General features: G+C 46.9%; 3 protein-coding genes across 3 annotated transcripts; 1 reads left to right on the top strand and 2 right to left on the bottom strand.

The window, feature by feature from the left end:
- Nucleotides 1-150: 150 nt before the first annotated feature.
- MPZL2 (myelin protein zero like 2) lies at nt 151-6,060 on the bottom strand. Its single transcript, XM_082778085.1, has 6 exons — nt 5,743-6,060; nt 3,528-3,694; nt 2,696-2,906; nt 2,302-2,446; nt 1,860-1,947; nt 151-1,324 (listed from the first exon to the last, which is right to left on the bottom strand). The coding sequence occupies exons 1-5, from the start codon at nt 5,795-5,797 to the stop codon at nt 1,887-1,889; spliced, it is 639 nt and encodes a 212-aa protein (XP_082634211.1). The 5' UTR covers nt 5,798-6,060; the 3' UTR covers nt 151-1,324; nt 1,860-1,886.
- Nucleotides 6,061-10,771: 4,711 nt separating this feature from the next.
- Nucleotides 10,772-16,830, top strand: CD3E (CD3 epsilon subunit of T-cell receptor complex). The gene is made up of 7 exons (XM_082778086.1): nt 10,772-10,844; nt 10,962-11,076; nt 12,529-12,549; nt 13,357-13,545; nt 14,007-14,159; nt 15,004-15,050; nt 15,336-16,830. The coding sequence occupies exons 2-7, from the start codon at nt 10,992-10,994 to the stop codon at nt 15,390-15,392; spliced, it is 552 nt and encodes a 183-aa protein (XP_082634212.1). The 5' UTR covers nt 10,772-10,844; nt 10,962-10,991; the 3' UTR covers nt 15,393-16,830.
- A 2,113-nt stretch (nt 16,831-18,943) lies between these two features.
- On the bottom strand, nt 18,944-21,482 carry LOC309886711 (T-cell surface glycoprotein CD3 delta chain-like). The gene is made up of 5 exons (XM_082777840.1): nt 21,029-21,482; nt 20,213-20,413; nt 19,829-19,960; nt 19,580-19,623; nt 18,944-19,260 (listed from the first exon to the last, which is right to left on the bottom strand). Exons 1-5 carry the CDS (start codon nt 21,366-21,368, stop codon nt 19,198-19,200), a joined length of 780 nt encoding a protein of 259 aa, XP_082633966.1. The 5' UTR covers nt 21,369-21,482; the 3' UTR covers nt 18,944-19,197.
- Nucleotides 21,483-21,656: the final 174 nt, after the last annotated feature.

Raw genomic sequence — 21,656 nt, 5'->3', positions numbered from 1 at the left:
TTAGTTACACTCTCTTTTATCCACAAACCATGTTTATTTATGACGAACATAATAGAAGACAATATCGTACAAACAGATAATGTGGCCAGCACATTACAGGTAGAGTTACAAAGTCATAAAGTTAGAGGTACAAAGTCATAAAGTTAGAGTTACAAAGTCATAAAGTTACTTTTTAAACAAAGAGGCTGATGTTTTGTTTTAGCGCTGGTTAAATACAGTAATAGCTCAATGGTTTTAATGATTTTGCACTTTATTTGCCTTGGATAGATAAAGTCAATGGAAATACAGGGTATGTGTTAAATAAGATTGAACACAGGAGTAAGGTGTGCTGATGACAGCCTGGGGCAGTAAACAGCATCCAGAGAAATACTGGTGGTAGTGTTTTTGGAAGCCTGCTACAACACTGGCAGCCACTGTTGTTTTTGAAGTGAACTTGAGTGTGGCAGCACCCCATTATCACTTGCTCAGGGCAGCCTCCAGGGCTGCTACTGCCAGCCCACATCCAGGGCACCGCAGCGGGATGCGCAGGTCTGCTAGGTCAGGGCAAGAGGCATCGCACCTCACAGCTTGTTGTCCACCAGGAATAATGGGGAGAAGCAGGACCGGAGAAGCAGAAGGAAAGGAGAGCAGTCTGGGGTGCACCAGGAGAAGGGGAATGAGAGAAGGGGAGCTGCCAAAGCACATGGCCATGCTTTGCGCAGTGGAAGGCAGTCTTTGCTGCTGTCACATTTACAAAGTGTACTGAAGTTGAGAAAGACCAATATAAAAACACACCCACAGGGAAATGTGACCCCTAATAAGAAACAGCATACATTCAGAAACACTTTCAGCTTAAAGTGTTCTTTCTGCAAAAAGACAATAAAGGTTGTAGCAGCTAGCGGCCCCTCTGATCCCTCACTTAGCTAGTCATCCTCTTAGTGACATCAAACAGGTTTTTGAGGGTAGAAAAATTGGGCACCACAAATGTACCTTTTAAATTTTAAGGTGCAAGAGTGTGTCTGCTCAGACACAGCAAATACTCAGTCTGCTGTTGTAGCATTATGTTGACTTTGTTTACTTTTGTGATTTTTTCATCTTCAGAGCCTAATTGTTCACGTTCAACAGCTGTGAAGATTAAGTAAACTTCCTTGTTCATGGGGCAAGTTCCTCCTGTTTCGCTTCAATGGAGGAAATAACACTTTACAACTTATGTTAATGTCACCCTCTTTTCTTGCAAGAATTTCAGGTCGAGCAGGGATACCACACTTGCAGCATCAGGCGTCTGTAATTCAGCTTTGTTCTGACATCCAAAATTACAAGCTCTCACCATCTGCTTCAGAAGTACCTAAGAAGAAAGATTATAAGAAAAACAAAACAGATTGATTACTCAGGATTATTGTTGAAAATAAACATAGTAGAGGCATCTGCTGACCTCAGAAATTGAGTGGTTAAAAATTAGGCTGAGATGTTTCAGCGAAGCCAGCAAATCTGGAAAGAGTTTCAGTCTTCCTGTAGCAATTTAAAATAAAGATTAAATGAATCCCAACATAGATTGAAAACTAGTGAAAGGAAATTAATTCATTTCTCCATCCACATAGCAGACAAGCTATGGAAAGCAGCAATAACGGCTTTCCTACAATGATAGGAAACATCATTGCACCTCGACAATAAGGTGGAGAAATCACTCCCATGGTTAAGAGGCAGTTATGTTGCCACTGCTTGTTCAGTTATCAGTCTCTCTCTGAAGGCTCCTCAAAAGCAAAATGTGACTATGGTCTCAGTTGTTCATGTTCATGGCTACCATGGCCTGCTGACTGTGAACAGAAGTGAAATGTGTAAGTAACAAGAAAGCATTAACTAAACAATGTTTGAATAGATACCTGCATTGTATATACTATCAAAGACCTCTAGTCTTCTAATGGAGTAGCTTCCTTTTCTTCTCTGATCTTCAGCTTCTCCTTTTCTTTACTATTAAAAAAAAAAAAAAAAAAAAAAAAAAAGATCAGCATCAGATATCCTGAGCAGCTGTCAGGTTCTGAGTTATATATAACATACATAATATACAACAAGAAGTTATGCAGGCTCTTCCTCACATGAGGAGCCACCTCGAAAGGCAAGAGCAAAACAAGGACTGCAAACTTCATTCATCCTGGGGCTCTGTTCTGACTGCAAGTAAGCAGCCAATTATTGCTAATTGTGTTAGCAGTTTGCATTGTAGATGCTTAGTGCAGGGTCCAAGCCAATGAATCAGAGTGGCCATGAAGATATATTTAACAAGCTTTCACAGAAGCCTTTCTCTCTCTCTTTCCCCTTTGTCCTTACAGTTCAGTATCTGACACCTCAGTCGTCTTGTCTTGCTGTTTCTTCCGATGGTGTCGACATATAATCACAATTGTCACCACAATGATCATCAGAGCACATGCAGACCCAATGGCGATGGCAAGGAAGTGGATTTCTGAGAAATGCACTGCATGGAGAGAAACAGGTAAATGAACAAGAGGGACACACTGAGTGCTCCTGGTATTAGGCTGGGTACCTCTATCCATGAACATAACCTTTTCTTAAGCTCTTTTTTCTGTTATATCCATGAACTTTCCTCATGCTTTCTCCTTATAATCCTTTTGCTTCCATGCATTTTTCCAAGTGTGCAGGAAGACCTGCCAATGTTTTGCACTGGCTAAACTCATAACCTCTGGTGGGGTTCTTGGCCTCTCACCTTTCTGCACAACTCTGAGTCGCACTTCACCAATTGTGCCATCAACGTCTGGTGGGTTCTTCACCTGGCAGGTGAATGTCCCATTGTCAGTGGGCTGTAAATTCCAGATAACAATGGAAACATCATAACGCTCAATATTGCCATCCCAAGTGGCTCGCCCTTTGAACCGTCCAGCAGACAGCTTGTAGGGCTCCTTGAGGTAATAAAATACCTACAAAAAGAAAGAAACTGTCATTCCTGTAGTTTTTTACAGTGTTTCTGATGTAAGCAGCATGTGAAAGTGGAGTGGCACCAGCTAAGACACATGACCTAAGATGAGGAGAGTTGTGTTGGCTCAATTTCTCTCAGATGAACTCTGAGGCAATTTCAAAAGATCATACCCTTGCTCCAGCAGCCATGAGATCTCAGTCCTGCTCAGGCCTAAGGCTTTGTTAGCCTGTGTTCTGCGGTCTTTCAGTTATACTGCAGTACTTGTTGATCTGCTTACCCTGACATGTTGGCCAAAGAAAATCGTAAGTTGTAAGGTGCAGGATGTTAACTAAGACCGGATTCACCTATAAGCAGTTTCATCAGGCCCCAAATCTTTTAACCCCGATTTCCCAAAACTAAATATAAAAATTGTTTCTTGAACCAGGTTCTGTAAACAAAACTTCTTGCTTAGAGTAATCCTTATGAACTGCAGAGAAAAGGGCCAAGATGTACTTACTCCTGTGTTTTGGCTGTGCTTGCCCACACCAACACCTGGGATTGTTTCCCAGCCAGTGCTGGGCCCTAGGAGTGTTCATTTGAGCAAGTGAGCATCAATGAAATGAAGCATAAAGGTCTCACTCACTGGCTCATGCGAGCTCAGGTCCTCAGGCTGGAAGTTCCACGTCACTGACAGCTGCGGGCTAATAGGGCTGCTGCTGGAGAAGGTGCATTTTAAACGTAGGTTAGTGCCATTCACAGCATCCACCTCCCTGGAAGTGTAAACTTCGAGGGCTGTGACGGGCCACAGTGCTGCAGAGAAAACAGCAAAGGGTTAGAGGTAAACAAAACTACTGTTTAGAGTAAAATCATCACTTATCTTTGTTTGATCTACACAGGAGTCTGCTTTATCCTTAGTAATGTTTAACCTAACATTCAAATCCCATAGATTTAATTACTGAGGGAGGTAGTCCTGCTTATGCAGAATCCAAAAGATCCCATGTGCTTCAAGGTTTTCGCCAGCTGATATGCAGGTTGCACAGTGCTCGTTTCACTGGAGTTTGCTTTCATCTGTATTGCTGCTACAATGCTTCCTTTGTAGTTTTGTGGCTGCACAGTTAAATACTGACAGATCTGATCCCTAGCTGAGAAGAGACCACTGAGAGGGACTCTCCTATAGGAACAATACACCTTGGTTTGTTTTCTGGGGGAAATGTCTCCTTCAGGCATGAGCAAACAACATCTAGGAGGTACACTTGTAAATGGCAGCCCTCCTGCAATATGCTCCTGATTAGCACTAAAGATGCAGTATAACTTCACGTGTTAGTCCTCATCACATGATGGCAGGTGATTTACACTCTATTGCAATCAGTTCCCCACCCAGATTTCTCCAGAAAACCATCTCTTTTCGTCCAAGAAGCATTGCTAAGCACCTACGAATGGTTGCCATCTCCCATCCCAGAACTTTCTTTTACAGGCTTTGTATTATCAGTTTGTGTGGCACAAATACCATGGTGAAAACTGCCCTTATTTATGTAAGTGTCTGTTGAGAAGGTTAATAACACCACTGGACAATTATAGGGAAAGCAGGTTGAGGAATTCCACAGGAGATCATGGAGGCGAATCTGTGTTTGTTTGTCAAAGAAACATCCTCTCTTAAGCAAACCACCACAGCTGCTGCTTTAAAAGTAAATTAACATCAAGGTAGCCTACCCAGAAAGAGATGAGCAAGAGGGAACATAAAGACACTGAAAGGAAAATGAAAAATACGAAAACAAAAAGGCCTCTGAACTGGCCAAATGTTGTACCTCTGGGTTAGTGGGATAATTTCCACCAAACAGCAGTGCCAATTGAAAGATCTTGCTACTCCTGCTCTGGAAGGGGACAGTCTTCCCTGTTCCTGATAATATACTCCCCTTACTTTCCCTTTACCCATTTATAGAAGGAAAAAAAAACCTGCTAACAGAGGAAAAAAAAATAATAATTTCCTCTTACTTTAGGAAGATGAATTAACTTACCCCAGTGTGACTCAGGGATAAAATAGCTTATCTGGGGTTGTAAAATATGGATTCGTGGCAAATTAATACATTTCCTCTATCTGAAAACAACTCATAGCCAAAGAATTTCTTGACAAATAATCCCTTTTCTCAAAGGAGAAAATATTTGAAATGCCAAACCACTGAGGGTGCACACACTTGAAAACTTCATTGGCTGAGATCATGTTTCTTTTCCAAAGATTCAATGTCAAGTTGTCCCGATTTCATTTTAAATTTCTTTAAAAGAACAAGTGTAGGAAAATAAGTGTAAAATATATTTTTATTCAAGACAAATTACTAAGAGTATGTGTGCTGATGCCTTTAGGTAAGGAGTACATGGTGTTCCCAGACCAAATTTTGATTCTAGTTATACTGATATAAACCACTGAAAAATCAAGGGACTTTTTTGCCGTCATTCTGATTTATTGTCGTGTAAAGGATCTAAACTGTTTAACAATCTCTGATTGTCTAGTAACAAAGGCAGAAAGAAAATAAATAATAATAATAAAAAAAAGAAAACAAACATCCGAGAGTAAAGTCCAGATTCCTGCTGGGATGAAAAGAGTGAGGCAGGAAAGGGAAAGATGTGAAACCTTAGCTCAGAATTAGAGCGGTGTTCTTCCTCCTCTCAAACACACCTAAACCTGTTTCAGAGAAATTCAATCACTTGCAAGTAAACCCAGCACCAAAAGAATCGCAGCAATTGTCCACAGCAAATATCTCAGCCTCCTACAAAGTCACTGCCTTAATGAGGTTGATAATTAAGGGATGAGAAGAGGAAAGTCAAGATGGCAACGGAGGCCAGGCAATATCAGGTTTCCTTACCTCGGAGCTGTACCCCAAGGAAGAGCACAGCTCCCAGCCAGGTGAGGCCAAACATCGGGAAGACAACTCCGTACTCTGGAGGCTGAGCAGCGCAGGGAAGAGAAGTTTGTTTCAGGCACTCAAGAGCTGGATGAAAGGCAAATTTCTCAAAGCCTTCTCGGGACAGTCGAGCAAATTCCTTTCCCTCGGTTTGTGCTGCAAGGCAACGTGCGTGCCTTTTCCTGGTTGAGTCACGGACTGCTCCCAGCCCATGCAATGAAAGGCAAGGTGCGGCCGGCAGGTACAGATCACTTGTGCGTAAAACAGGGAGATTTTCAAGGTAAGATTAATTTCTTCTGCCTCCCATATTCCTTTGCTCTTTTGTGTTGCAATCATCCCTCCTCCCAGCTTCCACTTGAAACCACTCCCCTCTTGGGGGAGGTAATTTTGCTCATAAATTTGCCTTAGGTTATTTACAGGTAGCCTGAAGGAACAAGGGCCACTTGTTTGATAAAAACCTGCAAATAGTGTACATATATATATAAAAAAAAAGAGCCAAAACAGACTACCCGTAGCAGTAATTTGGGAATGCATTCAGGGGGTGGAAGGTGCAACACAGATACCTATAGTTAAATTGAGGTGATCTTCATCCTGCAGAAGAATGGAGAAACTGCATTAATTAGTGTTTGTGAAATTATTGGAAAAGTCAAAAGACGAGGACATAGGATATGAGTCAAGCCCAGTGACAGCCCAGGCACAGCTGGAGAAGCCCCACTGAGCTTAACAAGCAGCACAAAGCACCAGAGAAACTCACTGGGACACAAAATGTTTTCCTAGTGGCACATGGATGTTGTGAGAGCGTGAAAGTGAGATGTACATGTGTGTCAGCAATAGCAGAATGTTTGTGTTAGCAGACCATAAATCATATAACAGCGTTTCACTTGCTACTGGCTGCGGCTGTGTTCGTGTATGACCCTTGGTCTAGTTCCAAGCAGCCACCCCGGGTTAGGAGCTTTAGTTGTGCCTGGTGCTAATGGCCTCTGCAGGGATGCCAAGGCAGGAAGGGGGAGGATGCCACTAACATTTGTGTTTTGAAGGGCTCCCTTCAGCTCAGAGTGAGGGCAGTCTTCTCGTGCAGCAATGTAGTCTGCAACTGGGAGGTTCTGGATTGCCTGGGACACACCAAGATGTCAGTGCTGGTCAGAACAAGGTTTTGATGGAAAGAAGACAGCAGCAGGACTCTGAGAATCCCTGCTAATGAGCAGCCATGCAAACATCTCTCCTCCCGTTTGCTCGTCACATCCTTGCAGCAGTTTCTGAGGAGAGTGCTGAATCCATTTTTAACTTGTAAATACCAAGCTAAAACTTTGCCAATACTGAAAAACACCGAGGACATCAGCCTCACAAGCTGCCCACAGAACAGAACAGGAAATCTTGTCTCTGCTAATAGCTCTGAGGTACCACGTGTCTATTTTCATTGGAATAATTTGGCCCTGTGTTACCTCTTCATCACTGCACCTCCCCAGATTTCCATTCAGTTATCATTCCAAAACATCATTTCCATTTCTTTCACTGCCACTGTAAACATTTATTAGGCCGGGTTGTGTTTTTGTTTTGTTGTTTGTTTGTTTGTTTTGCAGACAGAGGGTATCTCTTTTGCAGACAGAGCGATCTCTTTTCAGACTTTCTTTCAGGTGTCTGTGAGAGTGCTCAGCAGTCAGTTTGCTGGAGCTGAGTTGTTGTGGAAAAAAAGCATCCTTCACACTGAGGGTTAAAAGTTAACCTGGAATGACAAGGTTAGAGGGTTTTGTGCACAACTGAGCTGATCGTTTTCTGTTTGCTCTGGGAAGCACAAAAGGGAACATTCCAAGGTTCCTGTATTGCTGAAAGAGGAGTTTTATGATGACAAAAAATCGTGGGAGGAAATGAAGTTATAGAAATGAAAAGAGGTGTGCAAAACACAGTTCTGAAGAGGACAATTGGCAAGAAGAGAATCGTTAGGAGAGAAAGGGAGTCTTCCTGTGGCTTAAAATATCAAATTTATGCTTATGGTTTATGCATAAACATAAACTCTGTGTATGTTTCCTGAGTTCTGTCATCTTATTCTGCCCAGGAGATCTTTATCTTGAGCACTAATTATTGTCTGTCATACAACTCATTATTTTAGCATGTTGTGGGTAGACTGACATATCTCAGACATGTGGAGCTCACTGTGGGTGCTCCAGGGACAAAGAGCATGGGCATTACTTTCAATGCATTCAGGTAGTATGTGCTGGAGGGGATTAGCCCTTGCTATGCTTGGTTGTTCTGCAGAATTTCTTGAATAGCTTGCAGATCTCTAACAGTCCTAGGAGATGTAATTGCTGCTCGGCAACATCAGCTCAGGTCTGAACTTGAAGCATGGTTGCACAGGCTCTGTTTTTTAACCACTGGATTCTTACTCAGGTGTGAGAGGCTGGTCCAGTCTTTCCAAGCAAGACTTTCCTGATTTGAAAGAAGCTGATCTGTTGGAATTGCAGCGGTGTCAGACCAAATGTTTGGGTCTTGATTGTCTCTCCTCAGAGGAGAGAAATTATTCACTGCATATGTAGAAACAGGGAAACGTGATCCTGATGATGGCTCCTAGAATTTGTTCTTTGGGGAAATGATGCTGTCAATTCTTCTAGTCTGAAAATGACTTTTTATAGCGGTCCCATGGGGAAAGAAAACATACCTAGTGCAGCAGCATCTTCTGAGGATGCTGAGGCTGTCCCATGGAGAGCGCAGAGCTGCAGCAGGCTGCTTCTGGCAGGCTGGCTGTGTGGAGACCATCACTCACCAATCTCCTCTACCTGTCAGCTCAAGCAGTTGGCTTTTACTCTGTTTTACTGAGGTGTTAAAAAACGTTTAAAGCTACAACAAGTGATTCCTAGAGCTGTGTGGTCCCCAGGCTCCATTCCTCCCAAATGTGTCAGAGATAAGCAGTCAGCAGAGACTGAAATAATGAAGTCTAGTCCAAGGAGTGACTTTCACACCTGAAACAGCCAAGCCTCAAGGTAAAGCCATGCAGTGGCATCTGTCTGACAAACTTCTTGCTCTAACTTCAACTACACCCTGCTACCAGGACATTTTACTTGCAGTTCATGCTCAGAAGGGAAGGGCACAACAATTTTCAGCATTGGCTAATGCTTTCTAGACAATAAAACAGGATTTTCTCTTTAGATTGTGGGAGGCAAGTGGAGCTAAGTATACAGCCCTGGTTCTGGGACTTTCCCTCACACATGGTCACAATTGTGTGGTTAGAGCAGCGTTAAACAGCACGGCTCCACAGCTCCCGTCCTCAGCCTGTCATTTGATTTTGGCTCAGTCCCACTGGGCTGGTTTCGTGTTCATGGCTTTCTTCAGCACAAGATGCCACCAATTACATGCTGATCACTGCAGAAAACCCTCAGGCACCCCCAGCTCCGCATGGATCAGTGCATCTGTGTTACAGGTAATCGACTCATCCGGCAGGGCAGTCAGGCTGTAGGAGTTTCCAGGTTAGCACTTTGGCCTTTTGTTGTGCTTCATTCCAGCAGTCCTCACATCAGCTCCACATCTTTCCCGCAGACTGGGCTGGCACCTCTTAAAATCATCTGTCTGCATAGCAGCAATTTCTTATCCTCAGGCAGCCCATGCAGAGTCCAGCAGGACAAGCATGTTTCTCGCTGCCGCTGCCCTTTGGCCACTGAGCAACAACCCCGGCTCTCAGTCAGGACCACATTTGTTTAATGCACAAACTGGGGAGGAGGGTCTCTTCCAGTCTTGCAATCTTTAACTAACCTTCATCATCTTGTTTCAAAACGTGCTGAATCCAGCTGTTACAAGAGCGCTGAGTCCCAGGCATCACTAGCAGTAATATAATCATTTTTCGTTTTGAAACAGATAAGTAAAAAAGTCTGACAGCTAAGGGGAGCTCCTCAATAAATTAAAGTCCCACAGCATTGTGATTAGCCACGTCATTAAATAGCAAGTTTTGGGGAAGGAGCAAAAAGCCAGCTCCATCCATCCATACATCTGGGGTCCCTTGAGATGTGCAGGGCAGGTGCCAAAGCGTAGTGCACCCTCGTGGAAGGGGAAAGCTTTGGCTTGCCTTGAGTGTCTCCTTCGGGCAGGGACGCTAAAAATCCCCAGTACCCTCACGACCGTTAATAGCAGCTCTGCTACCTCTGTAGGCTTCAAGCACAGGAAGACAGAAAGACAAGGTGTTCGGCATGCCACCGTCCCTGCAAAGCCTGGAAAGGTCCCTGCCCCAGCCCCTGGAGGTCTTCGCTGCCTGAAGCAGAAGTTTGCGAGGAGAAAGCTCCCTGCTGCACGCTGCAGAGGCAGGCACACTGACAGCACCTTGGCAGGGGCAGGAGCCCCCTCTAGTGGAATCAGGCCACTTGAACTCGGGTTATCAGGCTCGAAGGTAGTCCATGGAAAAACTGAAAGGAGCCGGTGCCAAGCGCTTCGTCAGGGAGTGTGGTGACAGGGCAAGGAGTGATGACTTTAAACTGAAAGAGGATAAATAGGTTAAATTCGATAGTAGGAAGAAATTCTTTATAAGAGTGGTGGGGCACTGGAACAGGTCACCCAGAGAAATTGTGGCTGCCCCATCCCTGAACTGTTCAAGGCCAGGCTGGATGGGGCTTTGAGCAACCTGGTCTCGTTGGAGGCATCCCTGCCCATGGCCATGGCAGGGGCTGGAACTAGGTTATCTTTAAGGCCCCTTCCAACCCAAACTCTGATTCTCTTAAACCCTCCGAGGGGACAGGTCAGATGTGTCTGAGCACTGCTGGCCATGCGGTGTTTCTGGGTGTTGAGCTTCTTGTAGTGTCTCTGGTTCCTTTGCCGATTCCCTCAGTATGTGAAGTTTCTTGCGGTAGTTTGAACTTTGAAAAAACTCATGTTGAAAAGTTGTTATGAATACGGGCTTGTTTATCTCTCCGGCTGCTCCTAAAGCAGTTACAACAGGTCTCCAACTGCGCTGGTGCAGAGCAGCCACCCCTTGCTGCCAGTGACGTTATAGGAAGACATTTTGAGCCTCCACGCTTCCTGAAGTGGGTTCATTTTATCGTTTGAGTTCTGTCTTTCTTGGCTGCTTGCTGGTTTCGCTGGAAACAGTGAGTCTCCTCGGCACTGCTCCATTCATTGCCGTACACAATTCTAGGAAAAAATCTTGGGCGTCTTTCTTGTAAGCGAGAACTTGAAATGCCAACGTGTTCTTTGTTCCTTCACAGCCAGCCTTAGTGATGCCAATCTGATCGGCAATGGTAGAGAAGAGCAAGAAAAGGAGGAACACAAGGATGAGGTTTGAGCTGTCCTTGCCCTTCCTGGGACTCCTGCTGTGTGTGGGTGAGTAGAGCTGGCCAGAAGTCCACTGGGATCCGAAGGGTGGCTGCCAGGGGTGCAGCAGAGAAAGCATGGGAGTGTGCGGCTGGTTTTGCAAAGTACATGCATCCACATCTTCTGAAACTGGCAAGTCCAGCTGCTGCTCTCCAGACTGAGTGTTCCCCTCAGAGGACAGAAAAATGGGAATTCAACCTTCTCAGGCTAGAGGAAGAACCTAAGGTCCCTATGGAATTTTTGCTTGCTGGCTCATTCGCTAAAACACCTGGTCTCCAGAATATATGCAGCAGCGTGGGTGAAGTTAAGAGCTGGAACTTCAGGCATTACTTTCCAGAGCAGCGTGAACTATGAGGGTCTGAATTTGATTCTTATTTTATTTCTACTCTTTAGTCATGCACTTTTCTTAAAACATTCTGTGATCAAGGGTGAATAACTTCCATTCTGAGTTCAGATTCACTGTGATACCATGGTAGGGGCAGCATTTTCTACATTACCAGTTTCAACTGACCAGCATTTAAAAAGCTGTTTAAGATAAAATGAGGAGTATCTGTAAAACTATAAATAAGCTGGTAACTATGAAAGATAATTTTGAAAGGTAACTAAAAGAAAACTGCTGTAAGACTACCACTACTGTGCCAATGTGCTGCAAATACCAACTGCTATTCTGTGAGAAAATTGAGAACATTTGGTTTGGCAATGTCCCGTTCTTTTTCACATTTAAATTCATTTTATACAAAGAAAAAAATCACCTGGTAGCCTTCTCTCCAGCAAAGTCCTGTGCCTGTGTAATTTCAAATCTACAATTTTGTTAAAAGTAGCTCCTATTGTAGATCAGGCATTACCTGGATTGAGACAACAGCACTAAACTCTTAAATACACCTCATTCCTTTACCTATTTAGGATCCTTTCTATCTACAACCATGTCTAAAGCAGATCACAAGTCTGATTCAGACCTCCTAAAAACTTTTTTATAATGCTTTAGCTCCAGACTTCAATGGGGATACTTGTTTCCTACAAAGAGAGGAAAATCATGTAGGAAAACCACTTTACAGACTTAAATTGAGCATCAGGGTCCATTCTACCAGTGGCATATTCTTGTAGAGCACGGCTACACTCACTGCAGAAAACAGGCATGATTTTCCAGCACTCCTTGGCCCATGGTAATAAAGCAAAATTGTAGGGTGTACTCCGTGCAATAAATCTTTTTCTAAACAGGCTCAAAAATCATTCAGATTTCTGTTGTGCATTACTCTATGTTAAAAATGGCTTCCGAAGAAAAATACTTCATTTTAAAACAACATCCTGTCTCAGTTAACGTAATGTTCTATTTAGCACAAATATAAAAAAAATTAACATGTCTTTCAAGCAGCTGAATTCAGAAACAATATCCTTGAAGTAGGAAAGGTATATGATATCAGCAGCTAATTTGCTTAACACACGTTTTTCTTTCTTTTGTAGGTGGCACCGCGGCTCAGGAGGGTAAGTGTATTTGAGCAGCTTTCTTAATGATTTATTACACTAAAAGGACCAACTGTGCCTCACAAGTGAGAACTCTTAGTCAAATGGAAGTGTTTGAATTCTACAAATATTGTAGGATAGGAGAAAAATCCCCATCCATTGGCTGTCGTGAATTGTCCCTAATCATTGTTAGTGATCTTGAAGTAGGGTTGGGCATTTTCAGAGAGCGGCAAGCAATGGGATAACAGTGGGCTGATTTGCCAACACTTACTTTTTGTTTCCTTGAAGTTTTTGATGAAGAACTGACGGGTAAGTGTATTTTACCGTCATTCTTCATTATATGATATGATATAAAAGCTGTAGATGCTTCATGGGCAAGGACTAGAGATATTTGAATTCAAGCAGTACGCTGGGAGGGAAACATTTCCTGTGCCTTAGTTGCTACTGCCATCACTGTTCAGAGAAATCAGCTATAATGAGTTGCCCCTAGTTGCTGTTAGTGGTTCTCAAGCAGGGTTGGATATTTGCTGGGACCAGCAAACACATGGATAAACAAAACTATCAGTGGTGTGTGGACAGACTCCAACATAAAGCTGAACATTCTGTGATGGTGTTTTGATGCTGCCTGGTACTGCAAAGAGATGAGTGTGAAAACTAAAAGTAAATGTGCATGCAGAAAATGCATACATAGGGAATTTACATGGTTCAGTAAAATCAAGGAATGAGCAGAGAAAACTGTTTTGGTGGAATCAAGGGTGGGCAGGGAAGCTTGCCAGAAGCTCTTTGTAATGATGATTTCCCTTCTTGTTGGCCCATCTTCCCATGAAGAATTCCAGGTGGATATTTCTGGAACCACGGTGGAAGTCAAATGTCCCTTGTCTGAGGCAGTACAATGGAGTCCAGTAACTCTAGACACTACAGGTGATACCTTTACTGAAAAGAATCATGACAGTTCTCCTCTCAATTTGACTTGTACAGCGGGTGGTAGGAGTTTCCGCATGTACCTGAAGGCCAGAGGTGAGTGAAAAGGCACTTGGTCTATGAGAATCTACATGGACTAGAGGTAAAGCCTACATCTTTCACTGACAGATGATAAAAGAGATGAGGCCTGATTCGCAGTGCTGTGGGGCTGAGTGAATGCTATTCTGCAGAGGTTCTGCAAGGAGATGCCTTGCTCAGGCTATGCCAAACAGCAGAGCGTAGTGAAGGTATTGCACACAGTGGTCCCTGAGACCGTGTGCAGATTGAAGTGGAGAGGGGATATAATGGTCTGGGCCTTCCTCCTTCCTTTCTGTTTGCTCTTTACTCCTCACTCAAAACCATTATCTTTTCCACTAGCATTAACAGATAAGTAAGGCCTGGACATAGCGAGCAGAAAGCACTTCACTGACATCTTAGATTTGTAGCCTTTCCCTTAGTCCTCTGCTGACAAGACGGGGTACCTGGCTTCTGAGCACCTTTGTCTTTCCTCCTGGCAGTGTGCACCAACTGCAGGGAGCTGGATACCTTGACTGTGACAGGGATCATCATTGCGGATCTGCTCATCACCTTTGGGTTGCTGATTTTGGTCTACTACTTCAGCAAAGACAGGAAGGGGAGACCGAGCGCTGGTGCTGGCAGTCGGCCACGAGGTAAGAGCTATTTTGGATATTTCTGCTCTCTGTGACGTCCGCTAAGTGCTAAATGAAGCACTTTGCCTGCTGAGTGAGAGAATCCTCTGCTCCCCACAAGCCCCCAAGGCCTTGCCAAACTCCGCTCCTGATAGCCACATCTGTTGCTCTGGGCAGCCTTCTGTAGGGGCCAGATGTGGCTGCTGTGTTGTGTCAAAGGCTTCCTGCCCATAGGAAACCATTTCCCAGGCTGCTGTGAAGCAGCACTGAGTTCGTGATGAAGCAAACACCGTACGGCAGATGCTTAGCTTGTGAGTGTGGCCAGCAAACCCAGCCTGGTCCTGGCCCACTCAGCTGCTCATAGATTATAAATGCTGGGATAAAAAGATGCAGGGTAGTGACTTCACCACGCTGCCTTTGTGCAGATCAGACGTTGCCATTTTTTTCCCTAGCATCCACAAAGCTGATATAAATCTTTCAGTGGGTCTGAATTCCCTGCTGTATGCTCATTGTGCCCGTTGTGTGTCGGGTTTGACAGAAATGTGATGTGCTCACGCCTATGCAGCTTGCCAAGCCAGGGGGGTATATGTCTGGTACCCATTTGTGGAGCTGTAGCCTGGGCCTGTGGTCACGGGGCTCTCGTGTTTTCAAGTAGTTCTTCTTGAAGAAGAAAGATGAATTTCCTCCTAAGTGATCAGAAGGCCTCCGGACTGCAGCAAGGGGTCTTTAAATGCTTTATGCTCATAATAAAGCCATACAGCATTACCCATGGTATGCATTTATGTGGGATCATCTCTGTGAAAGTCCACCGTGCTATGTTAAAGGAACCATCACCAAGGAAGACCCCTCTTTGCCTCTGTTGCAGGTCAGAAGACGCAGCGTCCTCCCCCTGTTCCAAACCCAGACTATGAGGTATGGAGAACATGCTTTTTTTCCTCCTCTCTTTGTGGGCTGGGGAAGGGTTGCCAGAGCTGGGAATCTGTAGCATTTGTGCTTTGACCCTTCTCTTGGTGATGGCACGGGGAGTCAGGAGCAGAACTGCAGCTTCCTGCAGGCTGCACAGTGCCAAAGCAGCACTGTCCCTGGTCTCTCTGTTGTGTTTTTTTCTTTTCTAAGTATTGTGTCGACCAAGACCTTGGAGTGTTTGAGGGTATGTGAATAAAGATTCCTGAACTAACACCCCTGCTGTTCCCACAGCCCATCCGGAAAGGCCAGCGGGAGGTGTATGCAGGCCTGGAATCCAGGGGCTTCTGAAATTCCCGCAGAAGACAGGCTGGGTGGAAAACAGTGCAGAGGAGTCGAGTGCTTCTGCCCAGCTTGCTACCGGTTCTCTGCAGGCCTGCTGAGGCCCAGGCATTTTGGGGTAAGCCAGGTGGCTGGACAGGACAGGCATCCTGCTGCCCTATGCTGTCCCACCCCACGATGTTCCTGCAGTCTGACATTAGGGATAAAAAACAAATGCGACTATTGGCAAGAGAAGTTTTCCTTCTCATTAAAGGACTGGAGCCTCACTCATTGTTCCTGGCCTCCTTTCTCCTTGTACTGCTCTCTCTCTGCTCCAGTTACATGCTGAATTTCCCCTCCAATTTCATTCCTGCCCTGAGTGCCTCCACTCGCTCCTTGTGCCTCCTGGGTAGCTGGAGGCTGAGGAGTGGGGCCTTCTCAGGGCAACTGGCCTCTGACCTTACCCTGCTCTCAGGCTCTTAGCTTTTGCTGCCCATGACCGTAACAAAAAGGAACAGAGGCTGGCAGTATGTTAAAAAGAAAATGTACGTTTTTGTAGCGAGGCCACTGCTTGGAAAGCAAATATTTCAGTTAAAAGAAAAAAATGAGTTTTCCTTTAAAAAATTGAGAAGCATTTCTACCAGTACATGCAGACAGGCCTGTGCAGCCCCCTGCCCTGTTGTGGAGAATGGGGGGGGCTGAGTACCCCTTTGCATGCAGAGTCCTTTGTGTTTCAGACCTTTGTCAGGACATCCTTAATGGGTCACACGGGAATTTGGCACCTTCCCATGTCATCTGAAAGCCAGCTAGGAAATTAAAGTGCTTGGCTGAGTGTTAGATCTTCGTTACTGTTAGATTATGGGGCTCTTAGATATTACAGCTAAGATATGACCCCCATTTAGCAATCAATGAGTATCACCTCTGCAGTCTGACTGAGACAGCACAGCAGGGATTTTTGTGTTTCCCAGATTAGAAGTGAGACCCTTTGGCTCAGCCCCAGGACCAGCACTCTGTTCTGCAGCAGCTTGTTTGCTGGAATTGAGAGGAACGTGTTGGGGCCTCAGAGGCAATGCTTGGGACCCACAAAATCCAAGGGAGCACCTAACTCTTTTGCTGTGTTGTCCTCATCCCAGAGACTTCAAGGACTCTGTTTTTACTGATATTGTATAGTGTACTCTAGGATAGCATAGTCTACGATAAAAACATTTCATTGTCTGGCTTGTGCCCTGAAGGCTGTACAAGTGCATTTGCTGCTGGAGTTTCATTTTCCAGAACTATCATCACTTGCAGATTCTCATGATCTGTCCTTGTCGGCTGCCCTTTCTCTCCCCACTTGAGTTCTGCTTGGGCTCTATTAGAAAGATGGCAGGCTGCCTTGCCATTGGTAAAGGTGTTTCAGCTTTCTTTATATACATTTAAAAATTGTACTATATTAATAAAATGGGAGACAGAGCCTCCAGATATGCATCGAAAAGATTTCCGCTGTGTTTATGCTTCTATTAAAGAAAAACTACTTGAACTCAGCCTAGCAGTTCCAAACCTGCATGATGTGAAGAGCTGCAGTTCCCAAAGCAGCAGCAGTGGGACAGGTCCTAACTTAAAGAGCGGAGATGCTTGATGTGTGGGAACATCTTGATGTGTGGCCTGAGCCTGGCTGGCTGAGCAAGCCACGTTTCTGTTGCTCTGTAGAGGAGCAACAGCTCTGCAGAGGAAACAGCAGCAGCAGTGGGGGCTGGGGATGGTTTAGCCCTTGAGTTTCGGCATGGGGAGATGAACACCCCAGTGAAGTTCATGCTTGAGACTGCTGTACTTACCCTGCAGGATGTGGTTTGAAGGCAGTACAGCTGGGTTTACCATACAAAGCATTAAACATCAAGGAGGGAGATCGCAAGATACAGAGAGCACTAACCCCCGGCAGCTCTGACACTATTCTGGGTCAGGTTCTCATCTTTTGCAAATCAGCACTGCTCCAGGGAAGCTTACTCAGCCTGGCCATAGGGAGCACTGCCACGGGTGGGATGTGAGAAGCCTGGATTGCTCCGGGTGTACAAATTTTGCTTCAAGCTACACCCTGGAGCTTCTAGGGCCATATACTTGCCTACTGTTTGCCCCAACCAGTGCCATCCCACGCTCTCCTTATCTCAGTGGGATCAGTGCACATCCAGTGACAACATCCTCTGTGTTAGCTGTGCTACAGAGCATTGCTGTGTCCTCCTGGGGTGAGGCACAGAGCCCCCCACAGCCAGCCCCGTTGTAAATGCTGCCCCTGCGCCCTGCCTGGTGTGCACAGATCAGACCTGCCCTGCTGGAGGTTTCTCCTGCTGTCAGGGTGTATACAGCCATCTTTGCTACTTGTTTTTGAGGTCTGATGGCCATGAAACTGCTGTGAAACGGGCAGCCCGATGGTCACTTCTTTTAATGAGGTCCTGCTCAGAGGGCTTTGCCGATGGAAGGAGGGCACAGCACATTTGGGCTGTAACAGCTGTATCAGGCTCACCCTGCACCAGAGCAGTTTAAAGGGAAATACCGTGAAGATGTGAAGAGCAAAATGTTGTTGTGTAAAGAGCTGACACCACCGGAAAATAGTTGCTTTCTTCTTCACTAAGCCTCATCACTCGGTGACTCCTGTACGGACATGTGCAGTGCACCCGCAGCTGTGTACAGACAAAATGTTGTTTGCTGTGTCAGACGGACCAGATTTGTGGCCAGTTTTCATCAAGTATGAAACAATGTGAGCTCTTTTGGTGCTTGCATTGCACCATTGAGTCTCAAGTAAGCTCTGAGCCTGGTGCCCTCTAAAGCCTTAGGTACGTGGAGCCTGGATTCTGAGAAAAGCAGGAAAACACAGCCTACAGCTGTATGCAACTGGCACATGGACTGGGTTTCTGAGGTTTCCATCTGCTAGCTGATCCTGCCTGCAACCTGCCTCCCGTTTTGGCCATGCTCAGGCAGAGGAGTGTGGGGGAGCCTCCCAGGAACATTGGAGCTGCAGGGACTGAGCGCTGCCTCTGGCCTTCACTACCCGGCCAGCTCTGCTGCCACGTGTTTTGCATGGTCTGTGCTGCAGTTTTCGTCCCCTTCACAGTTTCCATTTCCTTTTTGGGTCTAGCCCACACGAGCTCTTCTGGGCAGCCAGCCCAGCTTGCTTCTTTGCTCATACTTCACTCCTTGAAGCACTGAGGCTACCTGCAGGCTAGCTGGGTGCCAGGGACCTGGCAGGCCTCTGAGGCTCGGAGACTGCACTTAGATGCCAGGCCCTGCATGTGCAGAGCAAACATCCTATTGTTTGCTGCCTCCTGCCACCCCCAGCTCCGGCCAGGCACTTAGCAGGAGTGATGCAGACCCTGCTGAGTGTTGCTGTGCTCCTGCTGTCCCCGCTCCCCAATTCTGGGCCTGGATGTCATTTGAGTCCAGGCACAGAGGGGTGGCACTGCCACAGACCCCTGCCTGCCATGGCAGAGCAGTGTCCTACCAGAACAGGCAGCAGGAATCCAGGCAGATCACATCCAGCACTGATCTTCCCCAGTGACTGCGTGGGTCTTTGGGCCTTAACACAACTGATGGGGCAGAGAGGCTATGGAAAAGGCTCGTCTTTAATCAGAGGAATACAGAAATGCAACAGGTTGTGGAAAGAGCACAATGTTACAAGCAGCCCATCCTCGCAGGGATCTGGAGGGCTCTCCAGGCAAAAAGTGACACCGTCTTCTGCTAGCACTGAGTTCACAAAGGCAGGGCCAGGGCCACGTGTTGGTGCTCTCTGGTACTGGCAGTGGCTTTGCTGTAACAGTAATCCTGGTGTGAAGGAGTCAGTCACTGGCCCTGCTGTCTTCCCACTTCACTTGCGGCCCTTGGTAGGTGCCAGCCGGCTGTATTGTCCATCGTCCCGCTCACCAAGGGGCTAAGGGGAAAAAAAAAGGCAAGGTGAGCTACAACTGTGCCTGTCCAGCCCTGGGTACACGGGAAGCTGGCATAAACCTCCCTTTGCCAAGATTCTGGCAAGCTCCCTTGAGTTGAACAACCCCAGAGCATGGGGTAGCTGAGCCTGCTCCATCCTCTGCATCACTCAGGGAGAGGGAGCTGTCAGCTCCCCAGCAGAGAGTAATTTCCAACCTCAAACGCCACTCCCTCATTATGGTCACACCACTGCAGCCCTGTGCAGCTCCTGCCACCCATGCACACACACCCAAATACGTACACACGAGTGCACGCATGCTCACCTGGTAGAGCTGCTCGTTGGCAATCAGGTTCTGCCTGTCAGAAGCTAAAGAAAGAAAGACAGCGGTCAAAGATCGGGGAGATCATGGGCAGTGTGGTGAGCATTTGCAGACAAACCCAAATGGCTGGCTGCTATGAGCTCTGTGCTTTTATTTCTTCTGGGAGACGTGGTAGACACGCATCTTGCACCCTAAAAGGCCACCACGCAGCTCCTAGAGAAGCGCAGGCAGCTAGCAGGGCTCTCCCCTCACCTCGTGACATGCGTCCCTTGTCCTGGCCACTGATGCAGTACACAGCAACCATCAGGAGGACGGTGGCGATAACATCTGCAACCACAATCCCCGAGATGGTGGGAGCGTCCACTTCGATGCAGTTCTGGCACACTGGAAGCACAAAAGGACACAAGGACTGAGAGCAGGACCCCGATCCAGACCCTGACCCTTGGCTCCAACCCCAGTGGCTGCCCTGCCACCTGGGCCCATCTGAGCCAGGACAACCTAGGACAGGAGCTGGCAAGACTTTCACCAACCGGCAGAACCAGCCACAAGCTCTGTGAAATCAGTATTTCTCTTAAAAATTTGCCTAAAAACTCCAAGCAGTCCTGTAGCTCTAGAAACAGGGCTTCTGGCACTTACTTCGATAGTACACCTGGAGCCTGTAGGAGACATCTCCCTTTCCACAGGTATAGATGCCTCTGGGATCATCGTACATTGCACCCAAGTCCAGCTCCGTTGTGTTTGCTATCTGCTGGTCATCTTTGTACCATAATACTTCTTTGAGTGATCCACAGATCAGGAACACCTTCTCATTTTTTTCTTTCACAATTATGTCCTTTCCTGTAAAATCAAGGAGAGCAGAGAGCTTGACAGCTGAGTCCCCTCGCAGTGGTGCGGAACTTAGGAGCCCCACTCAGAGATGGCTGCTGCAGACAGCATCGTGTTAGGCTGTCCCCCAAGACACGGAAAGGACACTGCAAACAGAAACCCCTGCAAAAAAGCAGATTGCCCAGTGCAAAAGCAAAAATAGGTGGTTACTTAATCCAGCTCTGAGTAGTGTACAGATCCAAATCGAGCGAAAACGAACTGGAACCAGGTATCTACCTGGACTCCATTCAGACTGCGTGTTGGAGTCTGCCTCATCCTGCCAAGAGATGGCTTTGGTAATGAAGTATAACTGCAGCAGAGACGTTTCAACAGCCAGTGAAAGGTTTTGACCAACAAGGACAGGAGCTGAGCCCAAACAAGCGAGGCAAAACCCCACAGAGGGTGATACTGAAAACGAACTTCAATACTTGTTGCACCAAATCGCTCCTTCCTCCCTACCAACACCCGCCAACCTCACGCCAAGGAGCTGTAATGGAAAACCCCAGCCTCAAAACCCCGGAAAAGCAGCACAGCACAGTGGGGGTGATGTCCCCACGGGGTGCAGCACCCGACGCGCTGGGGACTTACCTTGGACACCCAACCCGGCCATGGCCACGCTGGCGAGGAGCACCCAGGCGCCCAGGGCCTGTCCCCTGTGCATGGCGTGAAGCAGCGGCAGCAGTTTGGGGGGCAGGAAGAGGAGCCAGCTCCTCTCACGGCGTGACGCGCCACCCAGCTCTTTGTCAGGCAGCGGAAACCTGGGGGCTGGGGCCTCCTCCTGCGAGGGCAGCGAGGACTGCCTCCTCGCCCAGCCCTGACACCCATGGGAGGGCACAATGGGCCTGAAGCAGCGGGTCCTCCGGGTGCCTACGGGCCCCCACAGCACCCATGGGTGCCTCAGAACCTGTGGGTTCCCATCAGCTGCCATGGACGTGCCCAGCACCCATGGGTCACCAGCTACAATGGTCCCCCCTGGTGGCTATGGACCCCTGGCTGTCATCCCTTCCGCCCCTAGCACCCATGGATCCCCCAGCACCCATGGGTCCCCTCAGCCACCATGGAACCCCCAGCACCAATGGGTCCCCAGCTGTTATGGTCCCCCCCAGCTGCTACAGGCCCCTGGCTGCCATTCCCTCCCCCCCAGCACCAATGGGCCCCCCCAGCACCCAGGGGACACCTCAGCACCCATGGGTGCCCAGCTGCCATATGCTCCCCC

The sequence above is a fragment of the Aythya marila genome (assembly GCF_965140915.1).
Source record: "Aythya marila genome assembly, chromosome: 23".
In the NCBI taxonomy this organism is placed as follows: Eukaryota; Metazoa; Chordata; class Aves; order Anseriformes; family Anatidae; genus Aythya; species Aythya marila.
Note: the sequence above shows the minus strand (reverse complement) of the source record. Positions and strands in the feature narration are given on the sequence as shown.